This window comes from Taudactylus pleione, unplaced genomic scaffold (assembly GCF_031769625.1).
Source record: "Taudactylus pleione unplaced genomic scaffold, aTauple2 ptg000130l, whole genome shotgun sequence".
NCBI lineage: Eukaryota > Metazoa > Chordata > Amphibia > Anura > Myobatrachidae > Taudactylus > Taudactylus pleione.
In genome coordinates, this window is record NW_028284532.1 from 4,566,762 (window position 1) to 4,581,538 (window position 14,777).

At 45.5% G+C, this 14,777-nt stretch overlaps 1 protein-coding gene across 3 annotated transcripts in view; it reads right to left on the reverse strand.

The window, feature by feature from the left end:
* Nucleotides 1–14,777, reverse strand: part of TIMELESS (timeless circadian regulator) — a 247,444-nt gene that overhangs the window by 191,931 nt on the left and 40,736 nt on the right. For all 3 annotated transcript variants that reach the window (XM_088473110.1, XM_088473108.1, XM_088473107.1), the window contains exons 7-8: nt 6,964–7,065; nt 5,984–6,139 (exon numbers count right to left, since the gene is read on the reverse strand). In XM_088473110.1, the coding sequence (XP_088329236.1) occupies nt 5,984–6,139; nt 6,964–7,065 (258 nt within the window). The remainder of the gene's footprint in view (nt 1–5,983; nt 6,140–6,963; nt 7,066–14,777) is intronic.

The following is a 14,777-nucleotide window of genomic DNA, read 5'->3' on the forward strand; positions in this document are numbered from 1 at the left end:
GGGCCCGGAAGCGTCCGTGTACTCACTAGACCACCAGGGCCTTATCGCCTGACGCCGAGGATCGGCAGCAGATGCAAATCTGCTGCCATGATGCCAGCGTACCTGGTTGGTTGATGCAGCTTAGGGGAGGTAGGCGCTCCCCCGGCATCTCCTCCCATGACCCTACAAAGGGTTTCACACATCTGGGTTGCTCCGCCTACCCTCCACGTGTATATGAGACACTCACGGGCCACCAACAGTGCACTGCTGTAGCTGTTGGTTTCAGGAGGGTTTGTTTCAGTCTCTTTGTATACCTCTCCCTTGGTTAAGGTAAATAGTGCTCTATATCCTACCATTCCTGGTGTTTGTGTAGTTGATTTAGAGTCTATTGTAATTATATTACATATGCATTGTATGTGACTGTTGCTAGCTGCTGTACTGACACTGTCTTTTATTTCTGTCTGTCAATTATAACGGTGTCTTTCTCTCTATCCCCTTGGGGTGGAGTTTTTTCTTTTTGTCCTTAAGTACTTCAAATTCATTAAGAATGTGTGAGGGCTGTCACATAACATTACATCTATATATATCTTTATTGCCTTTATTTTTTAACATGTCAAAAAGGTAAAAGGGAAACAAGAGGGGGAGCCCCCTATGCTGGTTTCATGTAAATCACGTATGGCATGTTTGTCCAGGTTGGTTTGTGTGTTGTTATAAAGAGCCACCTCACCAGTCCAGTTTACCTGTCCCTGTACAAGAGCCATCTTGGGTGTCCTCTTTGTCCCAGGTAATGAAGCAATTTGTGGATCGTATGGGCTCCCACACTGCCTCTTTGGATGGGGTGTCCACAGCATGCCATGTTTGCACCTCCTATGCATCCGTCCTGGAAGGATGTTTATGGCTATTCTAGTCAGAGTATGGCACCATCTAATATTGAAAGCAGACCGGTAGTTACTAAAGCACAAGTTATCTTTTTATCAGTCTTCTCAACATATAGATTAAGACGCATCATCAGATGAATCAGATGATGCACAGGGTTTCCCTCCAGGGTCTAGCTTGGTGGAGGACCATCCAGCCACAGTGGATGTTTCTTCTTTGGTGAGGGCGGTTAAATCAATCCTAGATATTCAGGATGATGAACCAGCTCATAGTAAGAAGGCTCCAGTGTTTGACCACCACCGGATGGTGGCCAAAACGGAGTTTCCTATATCTGAACAGCTCACAGAGCTTTTGGAAGAGGTATGGGGTAACTCGGAAAAACTGTTTTATGTGAATAAAAGAATAACATTGTTGTACTTTTTCCCAGCTTCTGTATGTACTAAATGGGAGGTACCTCCTACTGTGGATGCTCATGTGACGCATTTAATCAGAAATGCTACGTTGCCTATTCCGTCAACATCTTCGCTGAAGGATTCCACAGTTAGAAAAATTAAAGCATGTCTTAAGGCAAAAATTTCATCATCTGGAGCTGTTACTTGTCCAGCTATGGCTAGAGCCAGTGTAGTCAAAGCTGTTGGAAGAATGGATGGGGGCCTTGGAAGACTCTACCAAATGCTACCAGAGAATAGGGGATGTATATCTCCCACAAACTGGATGCAGCCTCTTATTTGGAAGGAGCTGCAGTAGATGCTGGAATATTAGCTTCTAAAGCATCAGCAGCTTCAGTGGCACGCAGGGTCTTTTGGTTAAGATCCTGGAAAACTGATACAGGATCAAAGAGGGCTCTGAAATCCTTAACTTTCTATGGAAATATACTTTTTGGAGCAGAGTTAGATAAGATTATAGCTACTCTGGCGGCTTCGAAGTCTGCAGGTCTGCCATCTACGGTTGCAATAAAATCTAGGCAGTTTTCTTTTCCGTTCTTTCGTCTTCAGGGGCAAACAAAGGAACAATGTTCCTCCAAATAGTCAGGTTTACGCAGATATCCAGGCGACAAACTAAGAAGTCTGGGCTGGCCAGACGTCCAACTTCTAAGCTGGACGACAAACCCTCAGCCTGATGGGGCGGGCCTCCTCCTGTGGGATCCCAGTGTGGGAGGCGGACTTCTTCAGTTTGCTGATTACTGGCATCAAACAACAACAGATGTCTGGGTCCGAGAAGTGGTCTATCAGGGGTATGCCCTCACTTTCCAGAGGCATCCTCTCCCCAGGAGTTTTTTTGCACAAATCCTCCATCAGTTGCGGTAAAGGTGACCCTTCAGGAGGCCATTCACTCCCTGCTGAAGGCAGAGGTAATAATACCGGTTCCTGTGTTACAATAAGTAAGGTTATTATTCCAATCTATTTTTGGTTCAGAAACCGATTAGGTCTCATTGCCCTATTCTAAATCTAAAAACCCTCAACAGATTTATACATGTACCCAAGTTCCGTATGGAAGCTCTCTAGTCAATTATTTTGGCAATGGAACCTGGGGATTTTATGGTTTCCCTGGACATTCAGGATGTGTATGTGTTCCTATTACGCCATCCCACCAACAATTTCTGCGGTTTGCGGTCCTACAGCAACATTACCAAGTCCAGGCGCTGCTCTTTGGCCTATCAACAGCCCCTCAGGTATTTACCAAGATAATGGCAGTCATGCCAGCCTATCTCAGGCGTCAGAGAGTCAGAATACTACCATATCTGGATGACCTTCTGATATTGGAACAAACTCCAGTTGTTTTACACCAACATCTTCAGCTGAACATAGCCTGCCTACAGAAGCACGGCTGGATCATCAATTGGAAGAAATCCTCTATTTCTCCAACACAGCAGATGGTACATCTGAGAGCACTTCTGGACTCTCCAGCACAAAGGGTCTTTCTACCAGAGGACAAGATTGCGGCCCTATAATTGAGAGTATGCAAACTGCTACGCAAACGAAGGGTATCCGTCCTATCAGCGATGCAGGTCCTGGGATCATTGGTATCCACCTTCGACATGGTGGGCTATGCTCAGTTTCATTCCAGGCCTCTGCAAAAATTGATGGAACTGACAGGATCATCTAATAAAGTCCCAGGAGGATCATTCTCTCCAGATGTTTGGCACTCCCTCCTGTGGTGGCTAAGAAAGGATCATCTGGACAAAGGACATCCATTCTGGATTCCAAATTGGGTGCTTCTCACCACGGATGCCAGTTTTCGCGGATGGGGGGCAGTGGCGGGTCATCAGACCTTTCAGAGAAGATGGACAAATCAGGAAAGTAATCTGCCAATAAATATTCTGGAACTGCGAGCAGTACACAAAGCACTTAGCATAGTACAGGACCTGCTCCAGGGCAGGCCGGCCACGATCCAGTCCAACAACGCGACTACAGTGGCCTCTCTCAATCATCAGGGAAGCACACAAAGTCATGCAGCAATGAAGGAAGTGACAAAGGTTCTGATTTGGCCAGAACGTCATCTTACGGAAATCTCGGCAATATTGATACCGGGAGTCCTCAATTGGGAAGCAGATTTCCTAAGTCGTCAGGACATACACGCCGGAGAGCGGTCTCTCCATCCAGGAGTGTTTCAGCTCTTGGTAAACAAATGGGGTCTAACAGACATAGATCTCATGGCATCACGTCACAATCACAAGGTTCCCAGGTACGGGTCCAGAGGCCCATCAGCAGCATTCGTGGATGCACTGGCAGTAAGATGGGTCTTCAAGCTGATGTACCTATTTCCTCCAATTTCCCTCCTCCCAAGAGTCCTCATAAAATTCAAGCAGGAAGGCTGAACAATAATACTAGTGGCTTCGGCTTGGCCCAGACGTCATTGGTTCACCAACATACAGAATCTATCCACAGACAGTCCGTATCCTCTAGCTCTATGGCAAGATCTGTTAACACAAGGTCCCTGCCAGCATTCGGATTTACCTAGTCTGGCTTTGACGGCGTGCCTCTTGAATCCTCCATTTTAAGAGCCAAAGGTTTCTCCAGCTCTGTATCAAACGATGCTTAGAGCACGAAAGTCTGCCTCTGCCCGCATCTAATACAGGGTTTGGCATTCTTTTGGTCAATGGTGTTCCCACAGGAAGGTTGACCCCAAGGTGTTTAGTGTTTCCCGGGTACTGGCTTTTCTCCAGGCTGGTTTAGACCTTGTTGGGTGCAGGTTTCTGCATTGTCAGTCTGGTTACAAAGAAAGATTGCTTCATTATCAGATGTTAGAATTTTTTTTTCGGGGAGTTCAGCCTCCTTTTGTCCCACCGTTAGCCCCATTTGAACCTTTGGACTCTGGATTTGAAATGGTTGACAGCGAAGACTTTCTTCTCGCTATCTCTTCTGCACGCAGTCTCTCCGAATTGGCTGTGCTCCTGTCGCTCCCCATTTATTATTTTTCACCAGGATAGAGCTGTTCTTCGTACAAGGGAGGGCTACCTACCTAAGGTAGTGTCCCGTTTTCATGTAAATTAAGAAATTGTAAATCCAGCTTTTCAGGCTCCAGAGCTCTCTGTAGGTGAAGCCTCCCTGGATGTAGTTCGTGCTCTCCTTATCTATGTGGAGCGCACAAACTCTGTTAGAAAATCAGATGCTCTTTTTGTATTGTATGATTTTCACAAACTAGGATGGCCAGCTAATAGGCAAACCCTGGCTCGATGGTTACGTATGACTATCTCTCAGGTGTATAAACAGACTGATCTTTGTCCCAAACACGCTGACAGTGCATTCTACTCGGTCTGTAGGGCCATCATGGGCTTTTAGTCATGGTGACTCTGCTGAACATTTGCCTCTCAGAATGCTTCCTTTGGGCTATGAGTTCTCCTTTCTGCTCAGGAGCGTTCCCCACCCTTAGGGGATCTGTTTTAGGACATCCCCATGGTATCCTTGTGGATCCCTATGGACCCTGAAGAACAAACTTAGAGTTATGGTAGACTTACATTGATAACTCCTTTTCTTAGCGGTCAACAGGGCACCCACCCTGACACTCCTGGCTTCATTGGGAACATTTTCTTTTCTTTCAGTCGCGGATTCCCCTCATCTTGTGTGAGATAGTTCTTCCTTCTACTCTTTCTTTCTTCTGCCTTGAGGCTTGTATACAAAACTGAAGGCATGTGGCTGGGGTATATATGGAGGACCCTAGGCATTCTGGGAGCTGAAAGCTTTAACCGTTTGATGTCTGGATCTCTCCAACCACATTACCCCATGGTATCCCTGTGGATTCCTAAGAAAAAAATTTGATGCTTTTCAATGCATCAAGTCCTAAATATTGGAAATTTTACATCCTCCTCACCTTTGAAGTTATCAAAAGGTCTTAATAAAATATATCAACTTTTTAGCTCCATACGCACTCAGTGCATTATGTACAACTGAATCCCCTTATATATTAAGAACTTTCTAATGCATTCAGTCACTACAGACCAATTTTGTTTGCTTATTAATTTTTTTTTTAAAAGACGACCATTTCCAAATAACAGAACCCAGTTATAAGAAGTACAGCACACCTCAGATCGCTGTAATCAATAGGTTAGTGGTGTTTTACCAGTGGTGTATTCTGTATCAGAGTAAGTTCAGTGCTTTCAGTTTGTATGTACAGTGTAGGTTAGTCAGTAGCTTTATGAAAATCTCTAACATGCTTCACTAGCCCATCCTCATAACAACAAATTGCTAAGGCTGCATATACATGTCCATACAGCTACACTGCTCTCATGATGAGAACTAGTGCTGTCCCAGACGGGATTACGGACCTCTTTTGCAGTACGTAAAAACCTAGAAAAAAAAAAAAAAAAAAAAAAAAAAATTTACAAAATGTCCACAACTGCACTAGCTGCAAAATCCTAGAAAATTTTAAAATGCGATAAGTACGTAATGAAGTAGTTAAAACTCTGATTGGCCAGCTGCTCCTTTTAGCTGGATAAGGTCTGTAATGAGATTGTCGCCAAGCTTTTAAACAAGGTTTACTAGGTTTATAAGTGCCTTGTTTGTGACATTCTGTCACCAGCAAGTGGAAGGATTCTCTACTTTTGTTCCTGAGATATCATTTCACAATACATTTATGCCCTCTAGTTCCCTTCTAATGTTTAGCAGCAAACATCTTACAAACGGCTTACCTGATCTCGAAACATGAGAGACACAGCCTCCAGAACGTGCATGCTCCACTGCTGCTCCGTTTCAGAGCTGGCCAAGAACTTCACAAGGTCATCCATTCCACTCATGTGTATTGCCCAGAGCACTCTGTCATGAGTACTAGCATCATCATCTACACTCTGAAAGAGTTACGAGGCAGAGTAAGAGAATAGTTACATACAGATGTGTCCAAAATAGTCTTTGCTACAGTCGCGCCAAACAGCCCCTCTCTGCACGCCAGGTCCCTTGAGACTCTGCTAGCGTTGGGCATCTTTTTTGCAGAAAATGTGTCTAAGTCGCAACATCATGCAATTAGGACACCAGGAGACTGTGCTGATTAACGTGATATGTGACACTTGTATATCTGTGTGCGACTGAGTCTCTCAATCAGCAGGCAAAGTGCTACGATGCTTCGGCCGCAGCTTTTTTCCACGCCAAGTTCCAGTTACAGACTGTCGCACACAGATATACAAGTCGCATATAAAAATGAATCAGCAGTGTCTCCTGGTGCATCCTAGTCGCATCGCGACTTAGAAGCATTTTCGCCAAAAACTAAAAAGATGCCCGACGGTAGCAGAGTTGCACGAGACTAGATGAGCAAGGACACATCTTTATCAAAAGATTTTCTACTTAGACATTTAAAGTTTTTCAAGCTCAACTCATGGGCAGGCACAGTGTTTATTTAGTAATTGGGCAGCTGCAGTGTAGAGAAGTGAAGAGGTTTATAACACAGTGTGAAGGAACAAATGCTAATTAACATCCCTAAATTACAGTCCAAAAGCACCATCAATGAGGTTTACATTTATATGTCATTTGTTATATGCATGGGGACCCAAAAGCACCTGTTACTTGCTGCTCAGCTGCTGACACATTGTTGGAACGATCATGTTAAACTCCAAATCTGCAGTTTGAAAAAAAAATGGTGTGTACTGAAATAATAGCAGTAGTTGAGTGTATTGTATACCTTCTCTTCATCCGGATCAGCAGGCACATGAAGGATATTGCGTACTAACAGAAGAATCCTTTCAATTAATAAGTTATGTTCCTCTTCACGCTGCTCCCAGTCCTACGTGAAAATAAGATCAGTAAGAACAATGAAATATGGAAAAATGTAGTAACTCTCACTACTGAACACAGTGTGGCTTATCGAGAGTTGAAGGTATGGCTGTTTCCAGGACAAAATTTGCATAGATATGCACAGAGCATACTTCGAAAACGGGAGCGCGCACTTACAGGCAATGCAGGGTCATACACATTTCAATCGCATCTACACTTAGGGACAAAAGTGGCAGAACTGGGTTGTAACAGAGCACTCTCGCGTAGACAAGGTCAATGAAGACGTGTTCACGCAAATGTATGGCAAAAGTATGCCTTTTTTGAGGGCACATGCAAGTACATGCTCCACTTCTCACACCTCCACGCCTGGAAACTGTAAAGGAGGTAGGGATGGAATATCACTGTCCCAATTTTTCACATACACAGTTCTATGACAAGTTTCATCACTCACATTTACATCTTTTGAAGTATATTCTCTCTGTGTGTTGCTGAGATCTATCATCTACTTGGGTCACACAAACAATTTCTTAAACATTTTTCTGCCTGGCTCACTCATTTCTTATCCTCTGACATCTCCACTATCATCATGGGTTATTTCAATATACCTATTGATAGTCCAGATTCTCCTTGTGCCTCCAAATTACTCCCTAACCACCTCTCTCGTGGCCTCTCCCAGTGGACTGACCTCTACTCATCAGGATGGCCACTGCCTTGATTTGGTATTCACCAGACTATGCTCAGTTTCTAAATTTATTAACACTCCTTTCCCTCTCTCATATCACAACCTTCTCACCTGCATGCTTTGCCTCCATTACTTCACGCTCAATGTCACTGAGGTCTACCAAGCCTCCTCAAACCTCCAGAAATATTAACGGTATTCATTTTCAACATTTACTTCGCAAGTTTGCTTTATCAACGTTTCAAACGCAACATTAAAGCGTCTGAAGCGATGATAAAGTAAACTTGTGTCAGAACATGCTTTTTTAAACCACTGGCGTACCACCCATCAATACAAAACAGAAAAAAAAAAAGCAAAATACACACTATAGCGCATTTATACGCGCTACAGGCAGGGAGGGACCCAGATTTTAAATATGAACGGGTCCTGCAGGACGCGCCGTCAGTGTCTAAGCAACCAATCCCTGCAGCGGCTCTCCTATCCAGTCACCGCCTGAGATCTCAAACCTTCTCCCCTGTTGGGTGTCACATGGCAGGCGGGGTCCCGGCTCTCTGACCTCCACGCTTCCATCGGCTGCACTCCAGACTGGAAGACAGGCATAAGGGTGAGCAGAGATGGGCTTCCCCGATAACGGCACCCCGCCTAAGACCTCAAGCCTTCTCCCTGCGTGGATGTCACATGGTAGGAAAGGGTCACGGCTCTCTGCCATCCCCACGTCCATCGGCCACACTCCTGACTGGACAACAGGCATAAGGGCAAGCAGTGATGGGCTTTCCCGATGATGGCACCCCGCAGAGGGGCCTCACATACTCCAGAATTAGGTAGCTACCTGTACCCTTCTCCCAGAGACACCTAATTGGTAAGATGCATGTTAAGCACGTTTTTTGTTTTTTCTCATCCAAACTAAAGGTTTTAATATTGGATTTATGCCTATTAAGACTGGTTAAGGCTTCTTTTATCTTGGCATCAGCATTATAGAAGGGACATGGGTGTAAATGTGGTGGATGGCAGCCTGCACTCACATGGCATTAAGAGGGGCTTGTAACATGTTGTGGTAACACAGATGGAAGCCTGCTCTAAGTTGCTATGATAAGGATGCTGAATATTTCTGTTCTAGTCTCTGTAAATAGGTTAGCAGTGCCGAAGGTGCTGGCTATCTGCATTCTGGGACAGCTGCTGTCATATTCCTGATGCAGATGTGTTATGTTCTTGTGTCTTCTGCTGTTCAGCTGGTTTCTATCTCATTGCTGTCATAATACTGAAAAGCTGTATACAAAGTCAGCAGAGAAGGTCTCCCTACAAACACAGTCCCTCATGTGTGTATCTTGTATTGGTCAGTCACCTGGATGTAGTAATAACAATAATAACATGTTGCACTACAAACACCCTTACATATAATTATTTGCAATGTTAAGTATCAATTTTCACAGTAAAAAAAAAAAAAGTGGACATGTAAAGAAAAGTATATAGATGGCTAAACATAACAGTGCCCTTTAATATTCACTTGGAAGGGCCGTGATTATTGTCTATCCATATATTTTTTCTGAAAATATCTCCACTATGTATCCCCGGCATAGAGAGACACTTTTCCGGGTGGAAACAGGGGGCGGGTGGGGGGGTTTAGAGAGAGACCCCATAGGCTTACAGTAGTTTACACAAACTAAAGATGGTGTAAACTACTGGGGGTAAACTCCAAAAACCTTTGCCGTTTGGAGTCAAGTACATAGGGGTCAGATCGTAGTCCTCATTGATAATAATGGGGACTGCGATCTGCAGTACTAATTAGCACTCTGCCATAGATTTCTGTGAGATCTCCTGCATTGTTCTTTTAGCACATAGGAACAATACATAAAATTATGCCAAAACTGCAGTTTCTGCATAATTTTATGTAAAAAACAGCTTGATACATAGGCCCCATAGCCTATGCTCATGTTTTATTGATTTGGGGGCAGGGGAGAGGAGATCCCAATGATGACACTAATGGGATGGGAAAGATTATGGGGTGTTTGGGAATGGACCTTCCATAGTTTACAGTATGTGCAGGGCATGTGGGGTGGTCTCATGACATATGGGGAGCTCCAAAGCATAAATTGTTATGAGACCCAGAAACTGTGGAGGACCCAAATTTTTTTTAAAGTGAGGGGCCCCTGGGACCCTTTTTGCACATCCAGAGCTTTGGACCTAGCTCCACCAAATTTGGCAGGGTGGTTTAGTTTGACCAGGATTAGGCTTTTGCTTAGGTTTGAACTTCATCAGGGACACACACTGTCACACAATCGCTAATAATGAGGACACTTAAAATTACACAGGTTCCAGTGCAGGCTCCAGTAGAAATTGGCAGTTTGTCTAAAACCTGTGAGAAAGCTACAAATGTATCCTTTTATCTTCAGTCTGTGCAAACTTGATGACTCATGCAAGTTCATATTAAATCCAGAGTGTGTTTGCATGCAAGGGCATAACTACAACTTTGTGGGCCACAAGCAAAATCTTAAAAGGAAAGGCTGCCAGCCTCGGAGGGATGCAGCCAGAGAGGAAGCGTGGCGCTTACATGGAGGCAGCTTCGTGTGGCTGCCTCCGTTGCGGTTTGGAAGGCAGCTCCTGAGTTGGTGGTCAGCGTCCATTGTGTCCGGCAGTAGAGGGTGACCGGCAGTGGTGGCCTCCAGAGTCGAGGCGCCAGCAGTCCCTGGATGAGGTCTCAGCTGTGGGTGGATGTCCGGCAGATGGTGATTAACCGCTGTGCTGGGACAGCGATCGGAGGAGTCCCATTGTCACAGATGAGGTGGAGATGCGGCATAACACAGCTAGGAGGCTGTGAGAGGGCGCGCCTTACAATCCATACGGGGGAGCGGCAGCAGCTGGAGCAGGTACTAGGTGGCCAGCAGAAGTAGGAGAGAGGCCATGCAGTCAGGTCACTGGCTGTCAGCATTAAAGCAGGGAAGCTTCTTAAATAATGTAGCAGAGGCAAACCGGTAGCAGCAGGAACAAGAGGGAAACTGTGAGGCACATTAACTTTACCAAAGGCACCTGGCAGAGGGGAACAGTTAAATAATATATACAGTGCATACTCCCTATATACTCCTATTAGTAGTTAGCTACTGAGAAGGGCTGGGGGAGTATTTACATGTAAGAAGAGTGATATATTGAGTTGGAGACTCTTTATTTAATACTGCCAGACTTTCTTTAAGTTACTGAAAATGGTAGAAAGTCCTAACAGACACAATAGAAAGTCACTAAAGGGAAGCAACCCGGTAACGTACGCTTACCTATAGACTATACCTACTGTAAGGAGCAGGGGAAGTACAGATAAGCTCGCTTACATCTTTGCCGCTTGTGCCACGCATGGCAAGTCACACGCCCGAGAGCGAATACACGCATTGCCTTTGCACCTGCTCCTTTATAGGATTGCATTGTGCGATCGCAGTGTGTGCCATAGCGTACCGTAGCATATGCAGGAGCAAGTAATCGCATGGCGCAATGCATGCGCACTTTTGTAGCGCGATCAGCAACTATGTAACTGGGCTCATCTGTACCAAGAAAGGAAGACGTATATTTTGAGCTGGAGACTCATGTTAATCTACTCAGCACATATGTGGTTGTCAGTGGTAAAGCCTGCGGTAGATAGATAATGTTGGTATTAAAGGAGCTTAAAGTGTATATGACAATCTATATCAGTGTTGGCTAACCTTGACACTCCAGCTGTTATGGAACTACATACCCAGCATGCACTGCTACAGTTTTGCTATTAGGGCATGCTAAAACTGTGGCAGGGCATGCTGGGATATATAGTTCCACAACAGCTGGAGTGTCAAGGTTAGCCAACACTGATCTATATTATAATATTATGCTATATATTATAATGTACTGCATTGCCATCTTGTTCAGTGAAAACATGTACGTTTAGGTATGTTACTCTAATGTGGTAATGTCTGTTAACTTATCTGAACTTCTACATAAAGAAAATTGACAAAACCCCATATAACAGTGTATCGTTTACCGGGAACAGCAGAGAGAAATATCCGAAGTACTTGGATCATAATAAAAACTTGTATATACTGTGTTGCACCTATAATATACAGGTTGCATGGTACATAACCCTGGGTGGAGGCACTGACATCAGTGTACATCACTTAACAGGTGGTGGGTACATCCTAGCCATCAAGGGAGTTAGTAACCTGGTGTCCCTTTATAGTGTAAAAATGTGTGTGACAATTGTCAGATTGTATCTTTTATTTTTGCTTACTCCCAAAAGCTATTATTATATGTACCGTATATACTCGAGTATAAGCCGAGTTTTTCAGCACATTTTTTGTGCTGAAAAAGCACCCCCTCGGCTTATACTCGAGTCATGCCCGCATGGTACGCTGCTGAGTAGCGTACCATGCGGGCCGCGGTGCAGACTGTGTCACTGTGACACAGCCTGCACCGCGTGTGTAGCGCTGACCGGACGGAGTTCGGTCAGCACTACACACTGCTAAACACACAGCCGCCGGAGCCGCCAGCTATGTGTTTGGTGTAATCAGCAGCCGCTGAGAGTCTGTCAGACTCTCAGCGGCTACTGCTGCTCCCACTGCGGGAGCCATCTTCCGGCTCCCGCAGTGGCAATGGGAGAGACGTCGTCATGACGACGTCTCTCCCATTATGCAAAGCGGCGGAGGAGCCTGTAGCAGCGTCGGGACCAGGAGCGGGGTTACAGGCAAGTGTTTTTTTTTTTTTACATTTCTTTCTACTGGGGGGGGCACTACCAGGGGGGGATATTGCTACTGGGGGCACTACCGGGGGGGGGGGGATTAATACTGGGGGCACTACCAGGGGGGGTTGTTGCTACTGGGGGCACTACCAGGGGGGTTAATACTGGGGGCACTACCAGGGGGGGGGGATATTGCTACTGGGGGCACTACCAGGGGGGATGTTGCTACTGGGGGCACTACCAGGGGGCGGATTACTACTGGGGGCACTACCAGGGGGGGATATTACTACTGGGGGCACTACCAGGGGGGGATATTACTACTGGGGGCACTACCAGGGGGGGATATTACTACTGGGGGCACTACCAGGGGGGGATATTACTACTGGGGGCACTACCAGGGGGGGATATTACTACTGGGGGCACTACCAGGGGGGGATATTACTACTGGGGGCACTACCAGGGGGGGATATTACTACTGGGGGCACTACCAGGGGGGGATATTACTACTGGGGGCACTACCAGGGGGGGATATTACTACTGGGGGCACTACCAGGGGGGGATATTACTACTGGGGGCACTACCAGGGGGGGATATTACTACTGGGGGCACTACCAGGGGGGGATTACTACTGGGGACAGTACCAGAGGGGGGATTTCTACCAGTAGCTGCTGCATTTCCCACCCTAGGCTTATACTCGAGTCAATAAGTTTTCCCAGTTTTTTGTGGTAAAATTAGGTACCTCGGCTTATATTCGGGTCGACTTATACTCGAGTATATACGGTATGTCTTTTATGAAATGATTTATGCATTTGCATCAGTGGTATATATTAGTGTAATAAGTCACCCAGGTTTCTTTTTTTGCTATAGTGTAAAACGGGGTTATACTGTATATACATCGAACAAACATATCCAGAATACGCCCATATCTTAAACTTTAATTCATGAACTCATTACCTCCTGCATTGATCATTGCAATAGTCTCCTTATTGGACTTCCTCAAAACAGACTCTCACCACTACAATCCATTTTAAATCCTAAAACATTCATTGTCTGCTGCTCCGCTCTGTCAGTACCACCACTGGTTACCTGTATTCTACCAAATTCAATATAATATACTTTTACTTACACATAAGGCTATTCATCAAACTATTCCAACATACATGTCTTCGCTTATCTTAAAGTATCTTCCAACTTGAATTCTCCGCTCTGCACAAGAACTACGTCTCTCATCCACATGCATTACCTGCTCCCGTTCATGGTTACAGGACTTTTTCGGGCTACACCCACTCTGTGGAATGCTCTCCCACTCACAATAAGACTCTCCTCCAGTCTCCAAACTCATGTCTCCAGACAAGCTTATTCAATTCCAGAAACACCCACCTAAACTTCATAAGCTATCCTACCCAATTACATTCCCACTATACAGTCCATACATAATTCTACACATTGTTTTTCTTTCTTCACTTTCACATCATCCTGACCAACGATCCAGTGTGATTGAATCATTCAGCCCAACAAGAACCACTGCAATCTGGCTTGGTGTATCAATGCCTATTTCCTTATAGATTGTAATCTTGCAAGCAGGCCCCTCATACCTGTCTGTTATTACCCAGTCTTGTTTTATAACTGTTCTAAATTGTAAAATGTATAGCTGGAGGTATAGAATGAACTGACAATAAACTAGTAGAAAACCAAGTGCTTATGGCACAGAACAGCCGCATTTCGAGATACACCATATACAGGCAAATATTTTTCCCTCGAAAGCTTCTTTTCAACATGCACACTGACTTACTTCCAATTGTGTATCAGGCCCCATTACTTAAGAAATAAGCTCCGAGGGGGCGTGGCCTGACTGGCAATTTCGAGAAGACGTGCCGTGCAGGGGCTCCCGCTGGTTCCATTTATTTACCATCGCCCTAACCCATCTGGCCAGACTGTTCTTCCTCCCAGGAGAGCCTACAAAGTCCCTGTCCAGCCTGCCGAACTTTTGAGCGGTCCAGCGATCCGCGGCCTACTCACCCTCCAGAAGCCGCGGCCTCAATTTTGGAGCTCCGGCGGCCGGCCACATGACGTCACCGCCACAGCTGCCACAACACACATTGCTGCACCCGCGGCTCACCACAGCCTTCTCCGCTGACCTGCTGGACAAGGATCCCCTCCCTTCAGAGGTGCTGCTAGCCAGGTCTGTGGTGTCCCTTTCTACGAATCGCTGGGGGCTGCCATTTTGAGATTCTGCTTCTCATTTATTGTGTGCCTGGGTGCTACCTGTTTAAGCCCTCATTATTTCCTGGCACATACTACATGGTTCCAAGACCTTTAGCCTACTGGTGTCCCCAGGTTGGTGGCTAATTGTCTT